The sequence below is a fragment of the Vipera berus genome, assembly GCF_964194415.1.
Source record: "Vipera berus genome assembly, chromosome: 1".
Lineage (NCBI taxonomy): Eukaryota > Metazoa > Chordata > Lepidosauria > Squamata > Viperidae > Vipera > Vipera berus.
This window is the reverse complement of record NC_138202.1, coordinates 162,665,700-162,690,933: the sequence shown is the minus strand read 5'-3', so window position 1 is coordinate 162,690,933 and position 25,234 is coordinate 162,665,700. Positions and strand designations below refer to the sequence as shown.

General features: G+C 39.7%; 1 protein-coding gene across 1 annotated transcript in view; it reads left to right on the top strand.

The window, feature by feature from the left end:
- The window catches only part of PDE11A (phosphodiesterase 11A), a gene marked incomplete at both ends in the record, with an annotated part of 193,273 nt that overhangs the window by 135,164 nt on the left and 32,875 nt on the right, over positions 1-25,234 (top strand). Inside the window, one exon of the mRNA XM_081340237.1 lies at positions 21,248-21,357. Within this exon, the coding sequence (XP_081196363.1) occupies positions 21,248-21,357 (110 nt within the window). The remainder of the gene's footprint in view (positions 1-21,247; positions 21,358-25,234) is intronic.

Genomic DNA, 25,234 nt, shown 5'->3' with positions numbered 1-25,234 from the left:
GGATTTGCCGTCAGTCTGGGCTGGTACTGTGTTGAGGTCATCAGGGGCACGATCAGTGGTTTCATGTTGATCCTCATAAGCATTGCTCTCAAGAGCAAGAGAATGTGACACAGACAGCTGCCAGTTTTCTTCAGAGTTCTTCTTGTTGAGGGTAACTTCCCATGGCTCACACGAGGGGCCTTGAGGGTTTGGCCTGAATTCCTCTGCCTTTACTTTAAGCTGAGGAGGTCTGACCTCTTGTGTGCTTATCTGTTGGGGAGGATCTCGTCGTTCAGGTGGTGTGTTGTCTCCTTGGCCAGTAGGCACATCTGGTGGCTGAGATTCTCCTCCGTGGTTGGGCATACAGGTGGCACCTCGGGATGCTGTTTCCCATTGACGCAGTAGAGACTCTAGCCTGGCTTGAGTCTTGGCAATCTCGTCCTGCAGCAGCTGCTTTTCCTGCTGTGGAGTCGTCATCGTTGCAGATAGACCTGTCAGGTTACCATCTGTGACTTGGTTTGCTGGAGCCGGTTGTGTAGCTCCAGAGGGAAGGTCTCGTGATCCAGATAGTGCTCTGTCAGTTCTCTGGCTAATGGGCACATCTGGTCATGGAGATTCTTCTTCCTGTCCACTTGGTCTCAGAGGACCTGTGGATGACCGCGGCGCTCCTGCCTGCTCATATCGGATCGCTCTGTGGTCGTCAACGTAGGCCTGCGCACGGTCATGTCTGTTTACAACTTCTGGCTTTCTAGAATTGGGCTTTAAGGTAGCATCTTGGATTGCCTTCTGTAAAGCTTCCGCTCTTGCCACACTCTCTGCCGTTTCCTGTTGATACCGTAGAAAGCCAAGCCTAGCCTGAGCTATGGCCATTTCTTTCTTTTGTGTAGCCTCCAGTCTGTCCATTTCTCCCTTTTGTCTAGCCACATGTAGAGCTGTGTTTGCCTCCGGTTTGGCCATTTCTTCCTTTAGCAGCTGCTTGGCTTTTGCCCAATACAGAGCTGCTTCAGCCATTTCTGCCTTTATCAGCTGCTTTTCCTTTGCCACAGGTAAAACTGCTGCAGCTACCGCGTCATCGACTTGAGCTTGCAGTGCCCTGGGGCATTGGGATGAGTGGCTATGACGAGATGTTTTGGAGTGGTGGGAGGCTTCATACTTGGCCTTCTCATGCAGTATGTCTTCCAGGTGTAGCTCGCCCTCAGGGAGGCATTTTTTACTTTCTAAGAAATGCTTGCGTACCTTGTTTAGCAGCTTGAGGTGTTGCATTTCCTTCTCGAGTGTTGGATCCCTTAGCTGCTTCTGGACCCTTTCGAGATAGCACCCGTAGACTTTCCATTTGAGGAAAAACTCCTTTAATGAAAGAGTGCGTTCGGGAGAAAGCTCCTCTTTAGGCTCTTGGCAGAGTTTCTTTAATTTCTCCCAGTTTCTTTCGTGGTGTTCATGGTACACATCCCATTTCTCCAGGTTCACCCGCATGGCTTCTGTAGGCATTCTTTGTTGCCTCAGGTCATAGGTTTTCTGGGATGTATTTGGCCTCACCGAAGCTTGGACGTCAGCTTCTGTGTATGAATCAAGGTGGGTTGGTTGAAGCAGTTCTCCATGGCTGATTGCTTGAAGCGGATCTTCTGAATCAATAAGACACTTCCCCATGGCTAGAACAGTTTCAGAAAACTTCCTAGCTATTTTTAACTAATTCGGTGAACGTTGCTTTTTGACCACCAGGGGACACCTTCTGCAAGGTTAGAGACTTTAGGGAAGTTCACCCTTTGGCCACTAGGGGGCACTGTATATTGAGTGGTGACTTCAGCAGAATTCACTCTTCGACCTCTAGGGAGCACCGTTTATGTGTCTGGAGACAAGCCTTCTATTTGCAGAGCAGCCACCGGGGTGCTGCTTGCATGAGTGGGTACTTCAGTGAAGTTCACCCTTTGACCTCTAGGGGGCACTCTACATGTGCCTGGGGACAAGCCTTTTTTTTACAGAGCAGCCACCAGGGTGCTGCTTGTGTGAGCGGGTACTTCAACGAAGTTCACCCTTTGACCACTAGAGGTCGCTTTTTGGAAGCAAGCCTGTTATTTGCAGATCAGCCACTGGGGAGTGCGCTGTTCCGCGTGAGCAAATGCAAGCCTGTAATTGCCCCTAGCCTTCATGTGGACACAAGGTCAGCCAAATTGTTTACTCTTAGGACCACAAGTTGTAAGCCGGTCTGGAACTCTTAAGGAACTGCCTGTCCACGTTAAGAGTGTCAACCGTATGCTGTAAATTGTGCTGTTAATGAAGGTTAATTTGCTCCTTGTTCCTTTTTTAGAGCTAGCGGGACTGGGTAGGATTGGTTTGCTTTAGGCCTTCAGTTGCAGGTAACTTAAATGTAGGCTTGATGTTAGTAGGTTGCCACTAGAGGACTTTGTTGCATTGCCTATGTTTGGGATAGGCTTGCTGAATAATCTCCCTTCTGGAGATTCAAAACATGTTTTTAGAATTGTTAGCTAAATCACTTCTCTTTTCCATAGAGGAATGCTTGGTCACAAGTCTGAATCAATGTCTCTCTCTCTGACTATATAGGCTTCACATGCAGTTTAAATTAATGCTTGCTTTGCAGACAGTATAAGTGTTTTAGTTTGGCCACCAGGGGTCGCTGCCTGCTTGGAATTAGGGCTGTCTGTGCCTCCACATTCCATTCATTAACTCCGAAAGGAGGGGTAGAGACTAGCAGTGGCTTCCTTCCACCAAATGCCTGGTTTTCATAATTTATGGTTTTATTGCTCTTTTATTGCCTACTTTATGGCTGAGCCAGAGAGGAAGGGTTTTGCAAACTAACAAAGTTTTCTCCCTTTTGAGTAAAATTCAGCTTTAAACACAAATTGGGTTTGCAACACAGGATGATATCTCTGATCTTCCCAGTCAAATTTGGGGGAAAGGCAGTTTCCCTTTGGAGAAGACAGACAGGGAAATTATGATCCTGCATTTGATTTCACAAAGGCTTGGAGATTGCAAACAAACAGTCTCTCTTTGCAATTAGGAACACTTGTAAACATTCAAAGTAGATCTGAGCAGAAACCCATTTGCATTTCAAAGTCTCTCCAAATCACTTTAAGACACTGGCTAGAAATTCAATGGCAAACAAGGCAGTAAGATTTTAACAGGCCTTTTGGCTGGTCTCCTCAGGAAGACAGGAAGAGACAGCAGTTCACAGAAGCACAAATCCTAGAAACACAACTCTGCCTCTTGCAGAACCAGCTGGAGAAAGGCGAATTAAATCATCTCCTTTTTTATTGCAGCCAGGCAAGTCATGGAGAGTTTTCAATCATTTTTTTTTCACTTCAGCCAGATGAGAATGGAAAGTTAATCATACATTTTTCACTGTTCTGTTTCAAATAAAGATGTGAATGCTGATCCCTCTTGAAACAGCCAGAATAAACTCAAATGAAATGGAATAAACAAACTACTTTATTATTTCATGCTTCCAATGTCAACAACTCAGTTACAGCACTGGTCCATTCGGAATGCAAGATTGTAATTTGAAGTCCAACTCATTAGGTGAAAAAATGATGATCTTTCCATCCTGTGCAAAGCTACATGATGAAGATGGAGCATGATATCCCCAGCCATGCCAGGGTTCATCTCAGATACGTATACAGAGTATATAAAAACTTGATTAACATAGGAAAGGAAGGAAAGAGAATTTTTTGTATGAATTAACTTAAAAAATAGGTTCACGTATTTCTACACATCATCTATTCTATATCATCTTAATAATACCATACGGTGGCCCTAATGTTATTGCTAATCTAATCTGACAGCTGAGGTATTCCATTTTTCAAATATGTTTTTCCATGCTTTCTTCCAAATCTTTCCTAAAATATAAACCTGGGAGGAGTGGTCATCCTTTGGCCATTTCATCTCCCAGTCATCATACAGCAGTACTGTTTGCAATGTTTGTAGGTTTTCTAGTGTTCATGGCACAATGGAAGAACTGAACAATTGGTGGCAGGTGTATAATCAATCTTAGTTTGAAATATTCTCATATTGTACAATGGTTTACATAATAGAGATGGTAATTTTAAACAAACAAAAAACCCCGCCTCTGTTCTACTTTGCTTATCTAATCAGCTGCCTCCCTACTTAAAGCATAAGGTTCAGTCCAGTGGTTTGGTAAAATTGAATGTACAATTTGAGATGCATATATTTTTTAAAAAAAAACTTGAGAAATTGCATGTGTGCGTGCTCACACATGTTTGTGCATGCAAGCAGTGTGATATATATTAAAAAATAAATGAGAAGGATCTATGGACTTTTCCAGCCATTTCATGAGAAAACACTTTGAATGCAAATGACAAAGACTTAAAAGATAGGAATGGGACATTTTGAAAAGGATAACTAAAGTAATTATTATCTTCTCGTTATTCAGTATATGCTTATACGCGTTATGTGCTTAATGCTCAAAGCATTGTTAGAGACCCCACACACCCAGTTCATGGTCTGTTTCTGTTGCTCTCCTCTAGGAGGAGGTCTTGAAGTATTTATAGCATAACGACTAGATTCTATAACAGCTTTGTTCTTTATGCCATCCGTCTTGTAAATTCGCAGGATTCTTTTTTCCCCACCATGTATATGTATACATTCAAACTAGACTGATGTTTCTCTGTCATATGTGTGTGTGGGTATATGCATAATGGTATTTTTTTGAGAGTTGAATGCAACGAAATTTCATTTTTAACAGCAGTGGATCTGAGGATGTATGCTGATTAGTGTACATTTAAAATGACAATAAAGTTTTCATTCTATATTCTACTCTGCTTTACTCTGTTCTATTCTATTCCATTCTAAATTAGCTGAGAGTTTTGAAAGTTAATTGTTTTAATGGATTAATATCAAAACCAAGTTTTATAGAACTTTTAAGTATCACTTTGAAAAAGGTGTCATGCCAATATAAATTTTAATTTACATCTTCCTCTAGATGGAGCTCAAAGGCCAGATTTGCTTCAGGCTGCTTTCTGGTTGTAAGGAATGGAAATGCATTTTGTTTTCAAAGAAATAGCCTTCTTTAAATTGGATAAAATAACTATCAGTGGCAGGATCAGATAAGTCTTTTGTTGTTTATTTTAGTAGAGTTGAGCTTTGATCTTTTGGTAGTGGATCTGAGGATGTTTGTGTAAGAGCCTTTCAAATAATGTAGAAATTGATCCCTTCCCACACTAATTTTCCCACGTCTTATTCTGCAGAACAACTGTGCCAGCTGAGGCCCTCTTTACAATAGTTGAGTTAGGAGCAGAAATGTTGGCTATTCCATTATTGAGAATGTCTTCCCACAAGTCTGTTTCCCCATGACCTCTGTCCCAGTAATCAGTTTATAGATTTTTGCCTTCTGCTTGTTACTGAATGCAGCCTCTAGATGCTTTTGGTGCTTTTAATTTAATTGGATAAAACATCAAACCATAAAGTATAATATAGGGTCCACTTGATAGCAGGACATTTCACATGTTACAATATTGCAGTAAGAATATAGTCCTTTAGAGAACTCACATTTTCTTTTATTTCTTTTTTCTTTTATTCACTCTTTTATTTGCTCAGAATTTCAGCAGGGACATATAGCGCTGTCAGCATCCTTTGACATATGGTTCCACTAGTTATACCATAATATAACCAAGGAACAGTTGTGTCATAATGATTGGACCAAGTAACTAAAAAACTCCTTTTCAAGCTTATAATATGTATAGTGCAGCTGCTATCCTCTGGTCCCCACTGATACATACAAGAAAGAATTGCACGCCCTGATTGGGGGGGGGGGTTTCATTGATATATACAGGAATGCACCTTTTTTCTGGTTTTCCATCTTGCTTTAAGCTTCACTGTAATTATGCTTAATTGTGTCAGATTTCAGAACAATTTTACATCTGCAGTCAACAACATAGTATATTTGTGACTGACTTCTAAACTTTCACTCGCTCCTATCCCTCTTGTCTTCTTTACACACGCTTCTTCTCCAGATGTCAATCTCTGCACTAACGTGATCCTTAATTAAAGAGCAAACAATAACATGCAAGTCTGAGATGACGAGAAGCATTTACAGAGGGGGCTTTGGCATTATTCCCTGATCAACACCATGCCCATCTTTTCGTGCTACTTTTTGAACAGCTCAGTTAACATCTTGCTAGGCTTGGATCAAGTATACAGTAATGGCCAAAAAAAAAGCATTTTAAAATTGGCAGTCCTGAGGCTTAAGGGTAGGCAGCTTCCTCCATGCTGAGGTTCAGATAGCTCAGTATTTCAGGCCCTGCTTATACCAATCAGCCATTGTTGACTCTTAAGTGCCAAGAAAAGCAATGAGAGAAGGAACTAAGGATGAGAATGAGATGGGCTATAATATAGACTGATTACTGATTTCTGTGTCCCCCTGTTGGTGAGCTGAAGGAACTACTGATCGACTCTAGGATGTGTGTATATGATAAATAAGAGTGCTCCCAGGGGCACTCAAAAGTATTTCTAGGGGTTTAGGAACCGAACATGGTGACTGTGTAAAAATATTCTGCATCAATTCAAAATTCAGTTTATAACGGAAATTTACAAACTATTTGCACATGTTCTTCTGCTGAAAATAAATCACATATAATTTCATTTGTTCAAGACTCCCTGTCAGGACTAAATCATGCCTTCCTTAATTTTGTTGTTGTTGTTAGTTGCGAAGTCGTTTAAATCCTTTAAATCATTTAAATGTGTTTAATGTTGCTGGGTTAAACTAAAATAGTTATATGGAACTTGATCTGAACTTCTTTACAATCTAGATCATTATTCTTTATTCTTTTACTGCATGCTGCCATTTGGCCACAAAACACTACTACTACTACTACTACTACTACTACTACTACTACTACTACTAATAATAATAATAATAATAATAATAATAATAATAATAATAATAATAATAATAATAATAAAGTTGGAATGGACATTGGAGGTCTTCTAGTCTAACCCCCTGCTCAGGCAGGAAACCCTATACCATTTTGGACAAATGGCTGTCCAGTCTCTTCTTAAAAACCTCCAGTGTTGCAGCATTCACCGCTTCTGGAGGCAGGTTGTTCTACTTGTTAATTGTTCTAACTGTCAGGAAGTATTTCCTTAGTTCTAGGTTGCTTCTCTCCTTGACTAGTTTCCATCTGTTGCTTCTTGTCCTGCTTTCAGGTGCTTTGGAGAATAGCTTGACTCCCTCTTCTTTGTGGTAGCCCCTGAGATATTGGAACACTGCTATCATGTCACCCCTCTTCGTTAAACTACACATACCCAATTCCAGCAACCATTCCCTATATGTTTTAGCCTCCAGTCCCCCAATCATCTTTCTTGCTCTTCTCTGTACTCTTTCTAGAGTCTAAAAATCTTTTTTACATCGTGGTGACCAAAACTGGATGCAGTATTCCAAGTGTGGCCTTATCAAGGCCTTGTAAAGTAGTTTTAATACTTCACGTGATCTTGATTCTATCCCTCTGTTAATGCAGCCCAGCACTGTGTTGGCTTTTTTTGGCAGCTGCAGCACACTGCTGGCTCATATTGAAGTGATTGTCCACTAGGACTCCAAGATCCCTCTCACAGTTACTACTATTGAGCAAGGTACCACCTATACTATACATGTACATTTGGTTTTTCTTGCCTAAATGTAGAACCTTACTTTTTTCACCATTGAATTACATTTTATTAGATAGCGCCCAGTGTTCAAGTCTGTCCAGATCCTCCTGTATCTTAAGCCTATCTTCTGGAGTTTTGTCTATTCCTGCCAGCTTGGTGTCGTCTGCAAATTTGATGAGTTCCCCATCTACCTCCTCATCCAAATAATTGATGAAGATGTTGAAGAGCACTGGGCCCAGAACAGAGCCCTGGGGCACCCCACTACACATTTCCCTCCATATAGATGCAGTTCCATTAAGGACCACACGCTGAGTACAGCCAATCAGCCAGCTATGAATCCATCTGGTGGTGATGCTGTCTAATCCACATTTTTCTATCTTATCAAGTAGTAGGTTGTGGTCTACTTTATCAAATGCCTTACTGAAGTCCAAGTCCAAGTCACATATGCAATGAACAATAACTTCAAATGAAAGAATCAGCTACTATGAGTTTGTCAGATGATTCTTCTTTCAAAAACAATTGATCTTAGTCTTATTTTTTTTAAAAAAAGGATAAGTACAATAACTAGTAATTTGAACCTTGCTCAGCAGAGAGAGAAGTCTTATTGAAAAAGGGTTGATCTATTATTGTCTTCCTAGCTAAAGTTTGTGAATTATGTAGGAACATTTATCTTTATGTAGGTCTTCCAAGCTAAGCAACTGCTAGCTTACTATCAACAGTGACTCAGTCTACAATAAACCAAGTATATGGGCTCAAGAACTAAACCTTGGTTACAAATGTGGGCTATAAAAATGCAGACGACCGCTAGATGGTAGCAAAGAAATATCTACAACTCAAGCATTGGTGCATTCAGTAGCTATATTTACTCAGGAACTGTATGGATAACTTTGCTCATAGTAATACAAATACATTACCTCATATGACATCCAATGTGACATATGTCATCACCTATCAACACTTATTGATGGATTATTTCAGTTTTGAGGCAGTCCCTAGTAACTCTGGGCAGCTCACAGATTAGTGTGTGTGTGTGTGTGTGTGTGTGTTTGTGTGTGTGTGTGTGTGTGTGTGTGTGTATCAACTGAAATAAAAGAAGACAGTTGACTGGAAACCAAAGCCCAAAAACCTAAGCAGTCAGTAACCAACTAAAGCATAGATCCAGGTTTTTTTTAAAAAGAGAAAGAATGATTAACCTGGCCAGTGGCTGATTCACTATTTTTTTTTATTTGTAGCCCATTATGCATGCTCGCCTCCTTTCTGATTTGTTTAGAAAAGATAATTGCAACCGTAACCTGAACTTCTATTGCTAAGTGACGAGGTCATTAAGTGAGTCATGTCCAATTTTTCTGCACTTTTTGCCACCATCGTAAAGCAAATCCAGCTTCCCCATTGTTTGTTGGAAGTCGTCTGGGAAGGTCGCAAATGGCGATCATGTGATCCCAGCACACGGCAGCCAAGCACCCAAATTGTGATTACAAGATGTTTAGAGATGCTGCAATGGTAGTAAATGCGAGGACTGGTGACCATGAACCAGAATATGGTGAGGATTTTGCATTCATATCCCTCTCATCTTGTGAGCTGGCAAACAGATCAGGAAGAAGCCTTTCATAAATATGGCCCTGTAGGAATATGCTCACACCTACTCTATCATCTCCCAACAATTTTATCTATTTTTTTTCCTTCCAGTAGTTGCATACATATTTTCATCTTATTTTAATTTTTTGTATGGCTATTCAGGCCCCGTAAACATACTTGTAATTGTGGAGGTTAGGGATGTAACACATTTGGATTTGTAGTATGTGAGCTACCTATTTTCTTTTTCATTAAAATTGTAATAATTAATTGAAAAGTCAGATGTGAAGGAGACAGACAGCCTCATGGGCATAGTGATGAAAAGGTTGATTACTCACGATCTACTAAATAAGTGAAAGGTTACCTGGCCACTTTCCTAAGGCAAGAGTTTTCAAACTTTTTCAATTTACAATCCTTTCTTGAGGAAAAAAAAGACAAAATAATTTAAGAGAAAAGGAGTAAGAGGGGAAGGAGGCAGTGTAATTGAATGGAATTAAAGGTGGGCAAATAAACTGAAAGATATAACCAGTTATAAAACATAAGAAAAAAGACAGGCTGGTAGCCCAGAGACCATCATTTTGTAAAAACGCAGAGAACTTTGTTGATGTATCTCTTAAAGAATAAAAACTTACATTCCATACCATCTACTGGGAATAAGGTTATTGTTAAATAAAGTTGTAATTGTTTGCAATTAAATGGCCTCCACTTGATTATAGTCGTGTTCTCGAGGCTACCATATATATCTTTCATCAATAACTGTCTATGTTTACGTAACCAGATCATATTATAATGGGAAAAGGGGTATGTGCAGCACAACTACCTGGGCATATTAATCTTGGTTCTGACAGTAATATACTGCTGTGGTGGTTTATGTTGGTAGGAGTTAAATAGATCTGCAGGTCCAGTCTAAAATATCTTTTATGACCTATTTTCAGTGGAATTATTATCACTAATCACACTTTTCTGGCACTTAGAAAAGACCATGATGTTATTTTGTAATGTTTGAAGAAGGGCACGTGATTTTCGAAAACATACTTAGCTAAGCTTTATTTCTCTTTTTAATATTTGAACTCTATCTGTAGATTGTGCTTGGAAGCTTTAAATTTTTAAAATAACTCTCTGGCATTGCAGTTTTTTTATATGTTTAATGATTTATACTGTTACCCTGTATGGCTTGGCCTTTGAGAGCTATAGACCTAGTAGTGCAACTTATACATCCATCATTCTAACTCACATGACTGCTTTCATTGATTATAATGAGACTATACTGAGTACGGAATTTGATTGTAGGTTCGACCTCAAGATTAGATCCATTCTTTTATCAACCCTGTTTTTTCAGATAATCTTTTCAACTTCTTTTCTTCATTTTCACAACTGACATATATAGAGAGGAAATAATTAAATTTAGAACTACAAAACGCATAAAACTAGACCAGTTAAAATGTAATTCATTTCCTCGAATAAAGAATGACCTTTATAATTATGTTTAGACTCTGGCTCTAGTTGAGTGGAGATAATTTATTCTCCAGCAAAAAGAGGTTCTCTTCCACTATCATGGTACATATTGCTGTGCATAATCCTTTCAAGGCTTAGATTTTGAAAGTAAGGGGAGCATAAGAGAGTTGGAAGGGACCTTGGAGGTCTTCTAGTTCAACCCCCTGCTTAAGCAGCAATCCCTATATCATTTCAGACAAATGCTTGTCCAATCTCTTATTTAAAACCTCCAGTGATGGAGCACCCTCAACTTCTGCAAGTCATTCCACTGACTGTTTTCACTGTCAGGAAATTTCTCCTTAGTTCTAGGTTGCTTCTCTCTTTGATAAGTTTCTATCCGTTGCTTCATGTCTTGCCTTCAGATGCTTTGGAGAATAGCTTGACTCCATCTTCTTTGTGGCAGCCCCTTAGTTATCGGAAGACTGCAATCATATGACCCCCAAGTCCTCTTTATTAGACTAGACCAGGGGTAGGCAACCTTGGCTCTTTTATGACTCGTGGACTTCAACTCCCAGAATTCCTGAGCCAGCGTGGCTCGGCTTGGAAACCTCTCCCTTTCCCCTCAGCGTGGCTGGCTGAGGAATTCTGGGAGTTGAAGTCCATGAGTCATAAAAGAGCCGAGGTTGCCTACCCCTGGACTAGACGTAGGGAGGAAAACTTTCTGTGCTCATATTGCATTTGCATTGGAAATGATGTCTTTGGAATAACTCATAACTGATATTAGCTTACTTCATTACAAGATTTATTGCACACAAATCATATGACAGTGAGGAGAAGGATGGTATCAGATTTGAACATGTTTCTTTATACAGTAATGATGTTGTGCGTTATGCTGGTGTGGCAATCTTTCCTGCCACCTCAGCAAGATAAGTCGACAACACTTATTCATTTAACATTGACCCAGTGTATAGCTACTGTGAAAAAAAATCCACATTTGGGTGAATCACTAGGAGAGGAATCGGATTGTCAATAGCATAATACCTTTGTACAGTGCTGAGAAGCAATTCCTTTAAAACAGCGTGCATAATTGTGGTCATCAGGATAAGTTGAAAAGATGCAGAAAAGGACACTACATGTTCGAATACCTGGAGCAGAGGAATTTACAGGATCAGCTGTTTCCATCGGATAGAATTATTGATTGCTTCATTACAATGCATACTCTCTGTTGTTTGTACACGTATAGGATGGCACAACATAAGTAGAAAAAGGGAAAAACATGGATCATCTTGGTGTGATTTTTTTATCATTTATTCTGCAGGCCTGCAGGAATTTTTTATGAGAAATTTATTTGAGGGTTTTTTGTATGTGATAATCAATATATATATATATATATATATATATATATATATATATATATATATATATATATATATATATATATATATATATATATATATATATATATATATATATATATATATATATATATATATATATATATATATATATATATATATATATATATATATATATATATATATATATTGTTGTTGTTGTTGTTAGTTGCGAAGTCGTGTCCGACCCATCGCGACCCTATGGACAATGTTCCTCCAGGCCTTCCTGTCCTCTACCATCTTCTGGAGTCCATTTAAGCTCACGCCTACTGCTTCAGTGACTCCATCCAGCCACCTCATTCTCTGTCGTCCCCTTCTTTTATTGCCCTCAATCTTTCCCAGCATTAGGCTCTTCTCCAGTGAGTCCTTCCTCCTCATTAGGTGGCCAAAGTATTTGAGTTTTAGCTTCAGGATCTGGCCTTCTAAAGAGCAGTCAGGGTTGATCTCCTCTAGGACTGACCGGTTTGATCGCCTTGCAGTCCAAGGGACTCGCAGGAGTCTTCTCCAGCACCAGAGTTCAAAGGCCTCAATTCTTTGGCGCTCAGCCTTTCTTATGGTCCAACTTTCACTGCCATACATTGCAACTGGGAAGACCATAGCATTGACTATACGCACTTTTGTTGACAGGGTGATGTCTCTGCTTTTTAGTGTGCTGTCTAGATTTGCCATGGCTTTCCTCCCCAGGAGCAAGCGTCTTTTAATTTCTTGACTACAATCCCCATCTGCAGTGATCTTGGAGCCCAGGAAAATAAAATCTGTCACTACCTCCATTTCTTCCCCATCTATTTGCCAGGAATTGAGAGGGCCGGATGCCATGATCTTGGTTTTCTTAATGTTTAGTTTCAACCCAAGTTTTGCGCACTCCTTCTTCACTCGGAACAAGAGACTCTTCAGTTCCTCTTCACTTTCTGCCATTAGAGTGGTATCATCTGCATATCTTAGGTTGTTGATATTTCTTCCAGCAATCTTAATTCCAACTTTTGATTCATCTAGCCCTGCCTTTCTCATGATGTGCTCTGCATATAAGTTAAATAGGCAAGGCGACAGTATACAGCCTTGCCGGACTCCTTTCCCAATTTGGAACCAATCAGTGGTTCCGTGTCCAGTTCTCACTGTTGCTTCTTGGCCCGCATATAGGTTTCTCAAGAGACAAATAAGATGTTCTGGTACTCCCATCTCTTTAAGAACTTGCCACAGTTTGTTATGATCCACACAATCAAAGGCTTTAGCATAGTCAATGAAGCAGAAGTAGATGTTTTTCTGGAACTCTCTAGCTTTCTCCATGATCCAGCGTATGTTGGCTATTTGATCTCTAGTTCCTCTGCCTCTTCGAAATCCTGCCTGTACTTCTGGTAGTTCTCGATCCACATACTGCTGGAGTCTAGCTTGTAGGATTTTAAGCATAACTTTACTAGCATGAGAAATGAGTGCAATGGTGCGATAGTTTGAACATTCTTTGGCACTGCCTTTCTTTGGAATTGGAATGTAAACTGATCTTTTCCAATCCTGTGGCCACTGTTGAGTTTTCCAAATTTGCTGGCAAATTGAGTGTAGCACTTTTACTGCATCGTCTTTTAAGATTTTGAATAGCTCAGCTGGAATACTGTCACCTCCACTAGCTTTGTTGTTGCTCAGCTTTTCTAAGGCCCACTTCACTTCACATTCTAGGATGTCTGGCTCGAGGTCAGTGACCACCTCATTGTGATTATCAGGGACGTTAAGCTCATTCTTGTATAGTTCTTCTGTGTAATTTTGCCATCTCTTCTTAATCTCTTCAGCCTCTGTTAGGTCCCTGCCATTTTGGTCCTTTATCATGCACATTTTTGCATTGAACGTTCCCTTCATCTCTCCAATTTTCTTGAAAAGATCTCTGGTCCTCCCTATTCTATTGTTTTCTTCTATTTCTTTGCACTGTTCATTTAAGAAGGCATTCTTATCTCTTCTAGCTATTCTCTGGAATTCTGCATTCAATTGGGCGTATCTTTCTTTTTCTCCCTTGCCTTTTGCTTCCCTCCTTTCCTCAGCTATTTGCAAAGCTTCCTCAGACAGCCATTTTGCTTTCTTGCATTTCTTTTTCTTTGGGATGGTTTTGGTTGCTACCTCTTGTACAATGTTGCGAACCTCTGTCCATAGTTCTTCAGGCACCCTGTCTATCAGATCTAATTCCTTAAATCTATTTGTCACCTCTACTGTATATTCAACGGGGATATGATTTAATTCATACCTGACTGGCCTGGTGCTTTTCCCTACTTTCTTCAGTTTAAGCCTAAACTTTGCAACAAGAAGCTCATGGTCTGAGCCACAGTCAGCTCCTGGTCTTGTTTTTACTGACTGTATAGAGCTTCTCCATCTTTGGCTGCAGAGCATATAGTCAATCTGATTTCTGTGTTGACCGTCTGGTGATGTCCATGTGTAGAGCCGTCTCTTGGGTTGTTGGAAAAGAGTGTTTGCTATGACCATCGTATTCTCTTGACAAAATTCTATCAGCCTGTGCCCTGCTTCATTTTGTACTCCAAGGCCAAACTTGCCTGTTATTCCAGTTATCTTTTGGCTTCCTACTTTAGCATTCCAATCCCCCATGATGATAAGGACATCATTTTTTGGTGTTAGTTCTATAAGGTGCTGTAGGGCTTCATAGAACCAGTCAATTTCATCCTCTTCAGCACTGGTGGTTGGGGCATAGACTTGGACTACTGTGATATTGAATGGTTTGCCTTGGATTCGAACTGAGATCATTCTGTCATTTTGAGGATTGTATCCCAGTATTGCTTTTCCTACTCTTTTATTGACTATGAAGGCTACTCCATTTCTTCTGAGGGATTCTTGCCCGCTTGTAGGATTCCTGATGGTCATCTGAATTAAATTCACCCATTCCTGTCCATTTTAGTTCGCTGATACATAAGATGTCGATGTTCAGTCTTGTCATCTCTTGTTTGACCACGTCCAGCTTGCCTTGATTCATGGATCTTACATTCCAGGTTCCTATGGAGAAAACATCTTTACAGCATCGGACTTTCCTTTCACCACCAGACATATCCACAGCTGAGCGTCCTTTCGGCTTTGGCCCAGTCGCTTCATTCTTTCTGGCGCTACTAGTGCTAGCCCTCTGCTCTTCCCCAGTAGCATATTGGACGCCTTCCGACCTGAGGGGCTCATCTTCCAGCGTCATATCGTTTTGCCTTTTGGTACTGTCCATAGGGTTTTCATGGCAAAGATACTGGAGTGGGTTGCCATTTCCTTCTCCAGTGGATCACGTTTTGTCAGAACTCTCTGCTATGACCTGTCCGTCTTGGGTGGCCCTGCACGGCATTGCTCATAGCTTCATTGAATTACGCAAGCCCCTTCGCCACGACAAGGCAGTAATCCATGAAGGGGCATATATATTTTTTATTTTTATTTATTTTAATTCCATTTATATCCCGCCCTTCTCCGAAGACTCAGGGCGGCTTATATATATATGTTTTTGTCCCTCTTAAATCCTAAAACCCAGTACTCAGTGGGAATTAAATAAAGGGAAAACCAGGATACATAAGATAAAGTATTTCACACTGGATTTAACTAACCTGAGGAATTCACTGTCATAAAAATGGAATGATACCCATTAATTTGGGTCTCTCAAAAAGGAGATTAGATTGATTCATGGAATGCAACTATCGGGGATTACTAGCCTCGATAGCTAGATTTTACTTCCAGTATCTGAGGCAAAATGGCTTGTTTGCTCAATAAGCTATGGTATAAAACTATGTAATTGAGTTCATGCAATGCTTTAAGCCAAATACAAGCAGATAGAATAATACAAAATGTGAACCCAGTCTATGCCTCTCCATATTCATGTTTCACAAGTTGCTGTATCGGGAACATGAGCGGCAAAAAAAAAAAGGTATTTCGCTCATGTCCTGTTTGCCAACTCCAGATGGGCCAATGTGGGAACAGAACGGGCTACATGGATTTTTGATCTCATCAAGCACAGCTCTTTTGATGTTTTTATTACATTTTAGACACATTTTTCATCAAAGAGAAAAGGATGGAGGATAAGTTCCTTTTGTTAGCTTTAAACTAACTCTGTTTGATAGGTTCAGTAATACAGTATATTTCCTGTAGTGGGGCCTTTGAACTGGAATGTATCTCCTTTTCACCTCCAATAGTCAAGCCTCTAATATTCTAATCTGTATTTTTCTGGAACCCCAGACCACCACATGGCATAGTATTAGTATGTGACATTAGTATGTGGTATAGGCAATTATTCAGGACTATTGAAAAGAAGTACAGGTAGTCCTTGACTTACGACCACAATTGAGCCCAGCATTTCTGTTGCTAAGTGAGACAGTTAAGTGAGTTTTGCTCCATTTTATGACCTTTCTTGCCACAGTTGTTAAGTGAATGACTGCAGTTGTTGAGTTAGCAACACAGTTCTTAAGTGAATCTGGCATCCCCGTTGACTTTTGCTTGTCAGAAGGTCGCAAAAGGTGATCACATGACCCTGGGACACTGCAGCCATCATAAATGTGAACGGGTTGCTAAACATATAAATTTTGATCACATGACCAGGGGGCATCTGCAACAGTCGTAAGTGTGAAAAATGATCATAGTTGTAATTTCGAGCAGTCAATAAATAAATGGTTGTAAGCTGAGGATTACCTGTAATATGTTAAACAAAAAAAAAAGTATGGAAAACAGAGAACAATTACCTTACAAGGCAAACTAAGGCTTCTATTGTACATAAAAAACCTCATATCTAGTCGTGTTCACATCCCCGCTGAATTCCGGCTAGGGATGAGATTTATTCATATGTACCTGAAGTGTACCTGTGCAGAGGAAGATGATTTAGATGATGGTCTGTGATAAGATTCCCTTTTATTGTTGTTGTTCTTATTGGACACCTTACCAGCTGAAAAGCATCCTGTTCAATAATTCACTGATGTGAAACCAGGTAGTTATAGTCCAGCTTGGCCAATAAGCTTCCTTGTTAAATCATCAAAATAGCAGGATATCAATAGAGTGAAGACATTTATAACATTGTTTGTTGTTGTTAGCTGCGAAGTCGTGTCCGACTCATCGCGACCCTATGGACAACATTCCTCCAGGCCTTCCTGTCTTCTACCATCTTCTGGAGTCCATTTAAGCTCACGCCTACTGCTTCAGTGACTCCATCCAGCCACCTCATTCTCTGTCGTCCCCTTCTTCTATTGCCCTCGATCTTTCCCAGCATTAGGCTCTTCTCCAGTGAGTCCTTCCTTCTCATTAGGTGGCCAAAGTATTTGAGTTTTAGCTTCAGGATCTGGCCTTCTAAAGAGCAGTCAGGATTGATCTCCTCTAGGACTGACCGGTTTGATCGCCTTGCAGTCCAAGGGACTCGCAGGATTCTTCTCCAGCACCATAGTTCAAAGGCCTCAATTCTTTGGCGCTCAGCCTTTCTTATGGTCCAACTTTCACTGCCATACATTGCAACTGGGAAGACCATAGCCTTGACTATACGCACTTTTGTTGACAGGGTGATGTCTCTGCTTTTTAGTGTGCTGTCTAGATTTGCCATGGCTTTCCTTCCCAAGAGCAAGCGTCTTTTAATTTCTTGGCTACAGTCCCCATCTGCAGTGATCTTGGAGCCCAGGAAAACAAAATCTGTCACTACCTCCATTTCTTCCCCATCTATTTGCCAGGAATTGAGAAGGCCAGATGCCATGATCTTGGTTTTCTTAATGTTAAGTTTCAACCCAAGTTTTGCACTCTCCTTCTTCACCCGCAACAAGAGGCTCTTTAGTTCTTCTTCACTTTCTGCCATTAGAGTGGTATCATCTGCGTATCTTAGGTTGTTGATATTTCTTCCAGCAATCTTAATTCCAACTTTTGATTCATCTAGCCCTGCCTTTCTCATGATGTGCTCTGCATATAACTTAAATAGGCAGGGCGACAGTATACAGCCTTGCCGGACTCCTTTCCCAATTTTGAACCAATCAGTGGTTCCGTGTCCAGTTCGCACTGTTGCTTCTTGACCCGCATATAGGTTTCTCAAGAGAGAAATAAGATGGTCTGGTACTCCCATCTCTTTAAGAACTTGCCACAGTTTGTTATGATCCACACAATCAAAGGCTTTAGCATAGTCAATGAAGCAGAAGTAGATGTTTTTCTGGAACTCCCTAGCTTTCTCCATGATCCAGCGTATGTTAGCAATTTGATGTCTAGTTCCTCTGCCTCTTCGAAATCCTGCCTGTACTTCTGGTAGTTCTCGATCCACATACTGCTGAAGTCTAGCTTGTAGGATTTTAAGCATGACTTTACTAGCATGAGAAATGAGTGCAATGGTGCGATAGTTTGAACATTCTTTGGTACTGCCTTTCTTTGGAATTGGAATGTAAACTGATCTTTTCCAATCCTGTGGCCACTGTTGAGTTTTCCAAATTTGCTGGCAAATTGAGTGTAGCACTTTTACTGCACTGTCTTTTAAGATTTTGAATAGCTCAGCTGGAATACCGTCACCTCCACTAGCTTTGTTGTTGCTCAGCTTTTCTAAGGCCCACTTCACTTCACATTCTAGGATGTCTGGCTCGAGGTCAGTGACCACCTCATTGTGATTATCTGGGACGTTAAGCTCATTCTTGTATAGTTCTTCTGTGTAATTTTGCCACCTCTTCTTAATCTCTTCTGCCTCTGTTAGGTCCCTGCCATTTTGGTCCTTTATCATGCCCATTTTTGCATGGAATGTTCCCTTCATCTCTCCAATTTTCTTGAAAAGATCTCTGGTCCTCCCTATTCTATTGTTTTCTTCTATTTCTTTGCACTGTTCATTTAAGAAGGCATTCTTATCTCTTCTAGCTATTCTCTGGAATTTTGCATTCAATTGGGCATATCTATGTTTTTCTCCCTTGCCTTTCGCTTTCCTCCTTTCCTCAGCTATTTGCAAAGCTTCCTCAGACAGCCATTTTGCTTTCTTGCATTTCTTTTTCTTTGGGATGGTTTTGGTTGCTACCTGTTGTACAATGTTGCGAACCTCTGTCCATAGTTCTTCAGGCACTCTGTCTATTTGTCACCTCTACTGTATATTCAACAGGGATATGATTTAATTCATACCTGAGTGGCCTAGTGCTTTTCCCTACTTTCTTCAGTTTAAGCCTAAACTTTGCAAGGAGAAGCTCATGGTCTGAGCCACAGTCAGCTCCTGGTCTTGTTTTTACCGACTGTATAGAGCTTCTCCATCTTTGGCTGCAGAGCATATAGTCAATCTGATTTCTGTGTTGACCATCTGGTGATGTCCATGTGTAGAGCCATCTCTTGGGTTGTTGGAAAAGAGTGTTTGCTATGACCATCGTATTCTCTTGACAAAATTCTATCAGCCTGTGCCCTGCTTCATTTTGTACTCCAAGGCCAAACTTGCCTGTTATTCCAGTTATCTTTTGGCTTCCTACTTTAGCATTCCAATCCCCCATGATGATAAGGACATCATTTTTTGGTGTTAGTTCTATAAGGTGCTGTAGGGCTTCATAGAACCGGTCAATTTCATCCTCTTCAGCACTGGTGGTTGGGGCATAGACTTGGACTACTGTGATATTGAATGGTTTGCCTTGGATTCGAACTGAGATCATTCTGTCATTTTGAGGATTGTATCCCAGTATTGATTTTCCTACTCTTTTATTGACTATGAAGGCTACTCCATTTCTTCTGAGGGATTCTTGCCCGCAGTAGTATACCTGATGGTCATCTGAATTAAATTCACCCATTCCTGTCCATTTTAGTTCGCTGATACCTAAGATGTCGATGTTCAGTCTTGTCATCTCTTGTTTGACCACGTTCAGCTTTCCTTGATTCATGGATCTTACATTCCAGGTTCCTATGGAGAAAAAATCTTTACAGCATCGGACTTTCCTTTCACCACCAGACACATCCACAGCTGAGCGTCCTTTCGGCTTTGGCCCAGTCGCTTCATTCTTTCTGGCGCTACTAGTACTAGCCCTCTGCTCTTCCCCAGTAGCATATTGGACGCCTTCCGACCTGAGGGGCTCATCTTCCAGCGTCATATCGTTTTGCCTTTTGGTACTGTCCATAGGGTTTTCATGGCAAAGATACTGGAGTGGGTTGCCATTTCCTTCTCCAGTGGATCACGTTTTGTCAGAACTCTCAGCTATGACCTGTCCGTCTTGGGTGGCCCTGCATGGCATAGCTCATAGCTTCATTGAATTACGCAAGCCCCTTCACCACGACAAGGCAGTAATCCATGAAGGGGATTATAACATTACTACTTAGCAATACTGCAACAGCGCCCTTCTGAACTTTTTCCACATATGAACTAATCCTAGCTGATATAGCTGAAAGCTAGAGGTTATTCCTTTACTCCATACAGAGGGCATTAGAATTATGAACAACTCTTTAGCTATTTGTTAAATGTATAGATTTTCTTTGGCTTACCAACACAGCTGAGCCCAAAATTTCCACTGTTAAGCAAGTCAAGCAACTAAGTGAATTTTGCCCCATTTGATGAGCTTTTTTGCTACAGTTGTTAAGTGAATCACTGCAGGTGTTAAGTGAATCATGAGTTTATTATGCAAATTTAGCTTTCCCCCCCCATTGACTTTGCTTGTTGGAAACCAGTTAGGAAGGTTACAAATGGTGATCTTGTGACCCCAGGACATTGCAACTGTCTTAAATAAATGCTGGCTGCCAAGTGCCCAAATTTTGATCATGTTACCATGGGGTTGCTGCAACAGTTGTAAAGTGTGAAAAATGGTCACAAGTCACTTTTTTTTCAGTGCAGCTGTAATTTCGAACAGTCACTAAATGAATGGTTGTAACCAGTGGTGGGATTGAAATACCTGAACAACTGGTTCTCTTATTGGATGCAGGCCTGGGCCTCTGAGGCCTAGAACAGACTTCTGGATTTAGCTATCAGTTCTGCCGAACTGGTGCGAATCGGGTGAATCCCACCACTGATTGTAACTCAAGGACTACTTGTATATCCTGCTTTTCCTTCAGGAGCTTATAAAGGATGTAACCAGCATTCCCACCACCCATTTTCTTTTCGGCAGCAACTCTGTGAGGTAGGTTGACTGAGAGAGAATGACCCAAATCATCCCAGGGTTTAAGGTGATCTCAGCTTAACCACTAGCTCATCTTGACTTCCACTTATCAAATGTAACTGCTGGTACATCTTGATCCTTCCTCCAACATTCATTTATCTGATTTCTAATGAAAGCTTAAAAATAACTGCCTTTGTTGACATTACCAATATATATATATATTTATATGTATATATTTTCTATTTTCAGACAGCAGGATTTCAGGAGATTCTGACAGAAATAGAAATTTTAGCTTTGATAGTTGGATGTTTATGCCATGACCTTGATCACAGAGGAACAAACAATGCCTTTCAAGCTAAGTATGTTTCCACTATTATTTGTTTGTCTTGTTTTAAAAAATTAATATTTTAGAAGTTAGAAATAAATGTTGGTTTCAAAATACGTGTAATAAAATTGATTTTCTTTCTCTATATTTCTTTAAAATAACACTTAATTCTTTCTAAATTATTTTTTTATTATGACCTAAGCTACGCATGAATATGCACCTAACAAAACATTAAATTAGGCAGAACTTTAGTTGAAGCTGCATCTTTATTGACATAACTGATTATGGCAAAACAGAAAGCACAAAAAATGTGGTTTATTATTCTATAACATTTCAGCAAATATTAAGGAAATAGCCAGCATTTGCATTCAAAACAGAAGAAATCATTTACAAAAATGGTGTCTTGTTTCATTAAGACAGGCAGAGTCCCACAGAATGCAGACTATTTCATGTTTTTGCATGACACTGACAACTTTTTGCAAGTTCCTGGGTTATTATAACATCATAAACTCTAACTTGGGTCTGCAACCTTGACAACTTTAAGACTTGTGGCTGAGGAATTCTGGGAACTGAAGTCCACAAGTCTTAAAAGTTGTCAAGGTTGCAGACCCCTGCTCTAATTGGTTGATGAGTTGGATTATAATTACTCATACACTGTTCAGCTTCATAATAGACAATCTCTCCCAACTACCCACTTGATCCTTAGTGTCTAGCAGTCATGGTTTGCATTATAGGAGAACTTCTTATAGGACAATTGGCTTGTAATACAACAAGATGGACTTTGTAAGGGGCTATACAAAGTTCTGCCTAATTGGTTATTGCACACATGAAAGAGCTTATACATAAAGTAATTTTGTACCTTGATTCTACTCAGATTCTACACAAGACAGTTCCTTCGCAATAGTCTCTGTCAAATGACCATTTATTCTCCACTCTTCTGGATTAGCATATCACCTTAATCAACAAACTTAAATGGTATGGGATTTTGTGCCAAAGGACCAAAGTCTTTACAGAGAGAGTACAGGATAGATTTTTGAGGTCGGATTCTGTAGTGTGTTATCATCATCTTTGGCAGTTTCAGATTATATTTCAATTTTACGATTCTGAGAGACCTCATCTGAGATAAAGGATACTTCTGCTTCTGGGATAAAGCTTTGGACAGGCAATAACATTCTTTGCCAGTTGGGAAAGAAAACTGAAGTAGTTTGATGTAGTATAAACATAAAACACATCAATGTACATTGTAAAATGAACCTTGCAGCAGGATATATGCATTGCTTCTGGGAAGCTGAATTTCCTTCACCGGAGATTCTATTTTTATCTCTTGTTTACACATCTGTTATAAACAAGTATTCTGTTTATGCTTAACTTATTTTATTCCTAGTGTAGTGTTGTGCCAGCACAATGTGTTGGATTTCCTGATACAGATATTGTTTATTGTTTTGGGTCAAACTGGAGCACATATTCATTGCATGGTAACTGATCCCATTCAGGCAATTTAAGATATCAGAAAGACAAAATTGGAGACATACCTTATTTTCTCTATAGTTTTGCAGCCAACGGCCACTAAGTGAATTGTTGTAAGTCGAGGACTACCTGTACAGCACCCCAAATGAGAAATTCTGTTTCCAATTAGAGAGTATTTCTGCAAATATGATTCTCTATATTAAGAACTCAGTATCTGGAGTTGTATTACGGCATATATATTTGATACAGAAAACTGAAAAACACACACACACTTCCTTGGCCCACCTAGTTGCTAGGCAATAGATTTCAGAAAAACTAATTAGGTCTGCACTCTTAACACAGTACAAGGCATTAAGTAAATATGAATCTTTAATAGAATTCTGTATTATAACTGCACCACCAACACTGAATGCAAAATAAATATACATATTTTAAAAATCCCTACTATTCAGGACCTGGTGTGAAATGGGGGAACCTGACTATATCTTCATTTTGGGAAGCATTTTGATATCCAATATAGCATGATGGTATGTGTTGTAGTGCGGCTTGATTCAGAAACTTTTGGTGCATATGAGGAATTATATTCATGTTTCACAGTTCTGTAGATCAGCTTTAGTAGAGCCAAGGTGATTGCTGTCTGTGATGCTGGAATAGCAACAAGGATTGCCTTCCATTGGGTAAACTAAGCATCAGGTAATGAATTGACTTGGGTGCTAATTTTTAAAAATTCTGCAAGGACATGCCATTTTGTGTTGGGTGGGTGCTTAATATTAGGGGATTTTTTTTCCTGCACAATTTACTGGAGCTGTGTATGGGAGAAGCCAGTGAAGAGTTCTTTGTAACCCCCTTTTGGAAGAAATCATCTATCATAGTAAGGAATTTGAAGAGGCATTGATAAAAAAAAATACTCGGATGCAAGAGGAAACAGAAAAGATAGATAACTCTGAAGCCTAAGACTCTCTTACTGTCTTCTTTTTATCTGTTTTTTTTCAGTCCCACTGTTTACAGTACTGTGTTTTTCTACAGTAACTAAATCTGATTAAATGGTGAAACAGTTACCAAGGCAGTATAAAGCCTAGGGCTTTTGAGGACCACTAATGGTTTCAGTGGCTAATTAAACAGAGAGGAAGTATAATGCTAGTACTCAAACTTGTTTTGAAGAATGTTTGGCCTGCAGTAAAAACTGAACTAGCATAACTACTAGATCAAACAATCATCATTTTAGTTGCATGGAGCTCTGAAATTATCAAGTAAGTTCTAGGCTAAAAATAGCATGCAAAATAAATGTATTATTTTTTAAAAAAAGTTTATAGCTGTATACTAACAAGAAAAATAAAGTCCAGTTGCCTTTTGAAAAAGCACCTTTGGGACAACCATGTCCTAGATGACAGAGAATCTCCATACACAGAAGAATGATAATACAAAATGAAGATTTTATGGAAATTAGAATAAGCTTTTGACTGTTGAATGTAAAACAGATTACATTCAAACAGATTTCCTGTTCCATCCCTGTTTTGAAAGACTAATATTTCATTTGAATACTTCTCTATAACGCCAAAAGTATGAGGTGGGCTAGGTTTACTTAAGATCAGTTCTGGCAGTGAGTAGAAGATGGAAAAACTACAGCTGAGTCCACCCTGGCAGGCTGCTGCATTAACTCAGTAGTAAAATGCAAGTTTTTATGAGGCTTAACAGGGGATGTCTACTGAGAAGGCTCTTTGTTCCTGTTTGAATTCATACCATGCAGTGGATGGTCTTGTACAATCTTGAACAACAGTGCTTGTGTCAGATAAATTTTTTTTAAAAAATGGATGAATTCTTGCAGGAATAGCAAAATCTGGCACATGAAACATTGACAAGAAAGTAAAAAATGTCCATGTACAACAAGATTTTAAGTTCAAATCTGAAACCAGGTGCACACCAAAATTATATGAGATTTGAGACTTTGCAAGATTCAAACATTTTCAAAACTGCATTATTTTATGAAATGGATATTAATCAAAATACAAACCATTTAACCTAAAGATTATTTTTAACTTGTCTAATTATTATTTTTTATAAAGAGCATTATTTACTGGTATACCTGCCACTTGTATTGAGTTCTGTGAGTTTATGCAGGGAGAACACGGTCTTTTTGGTAATGTTAAAGAAATAACTGAAAGGTTATAGCACATGGTGACATAGTATATTAAGTATAATGATAACAGTTGTTATTATCCCGACATGTTGTGATTTGTGGCCACACAGATTGGAAAGACTGTAAATGTAAACCTCACCTTTCCCATTTCTTTCCTAACCTGGGTGGGGAGGGTTCAGCACAATGAAAGATTGAGAGGGGTGTGATTGAAAACAGTATCACAGCATGTTAATCCACTTCACTGCTGTTTCCTCTGGGGGACAAGGTTCTTAGTAATTTTCTCCTCTTTCTCTCATTGCAGCTGCCC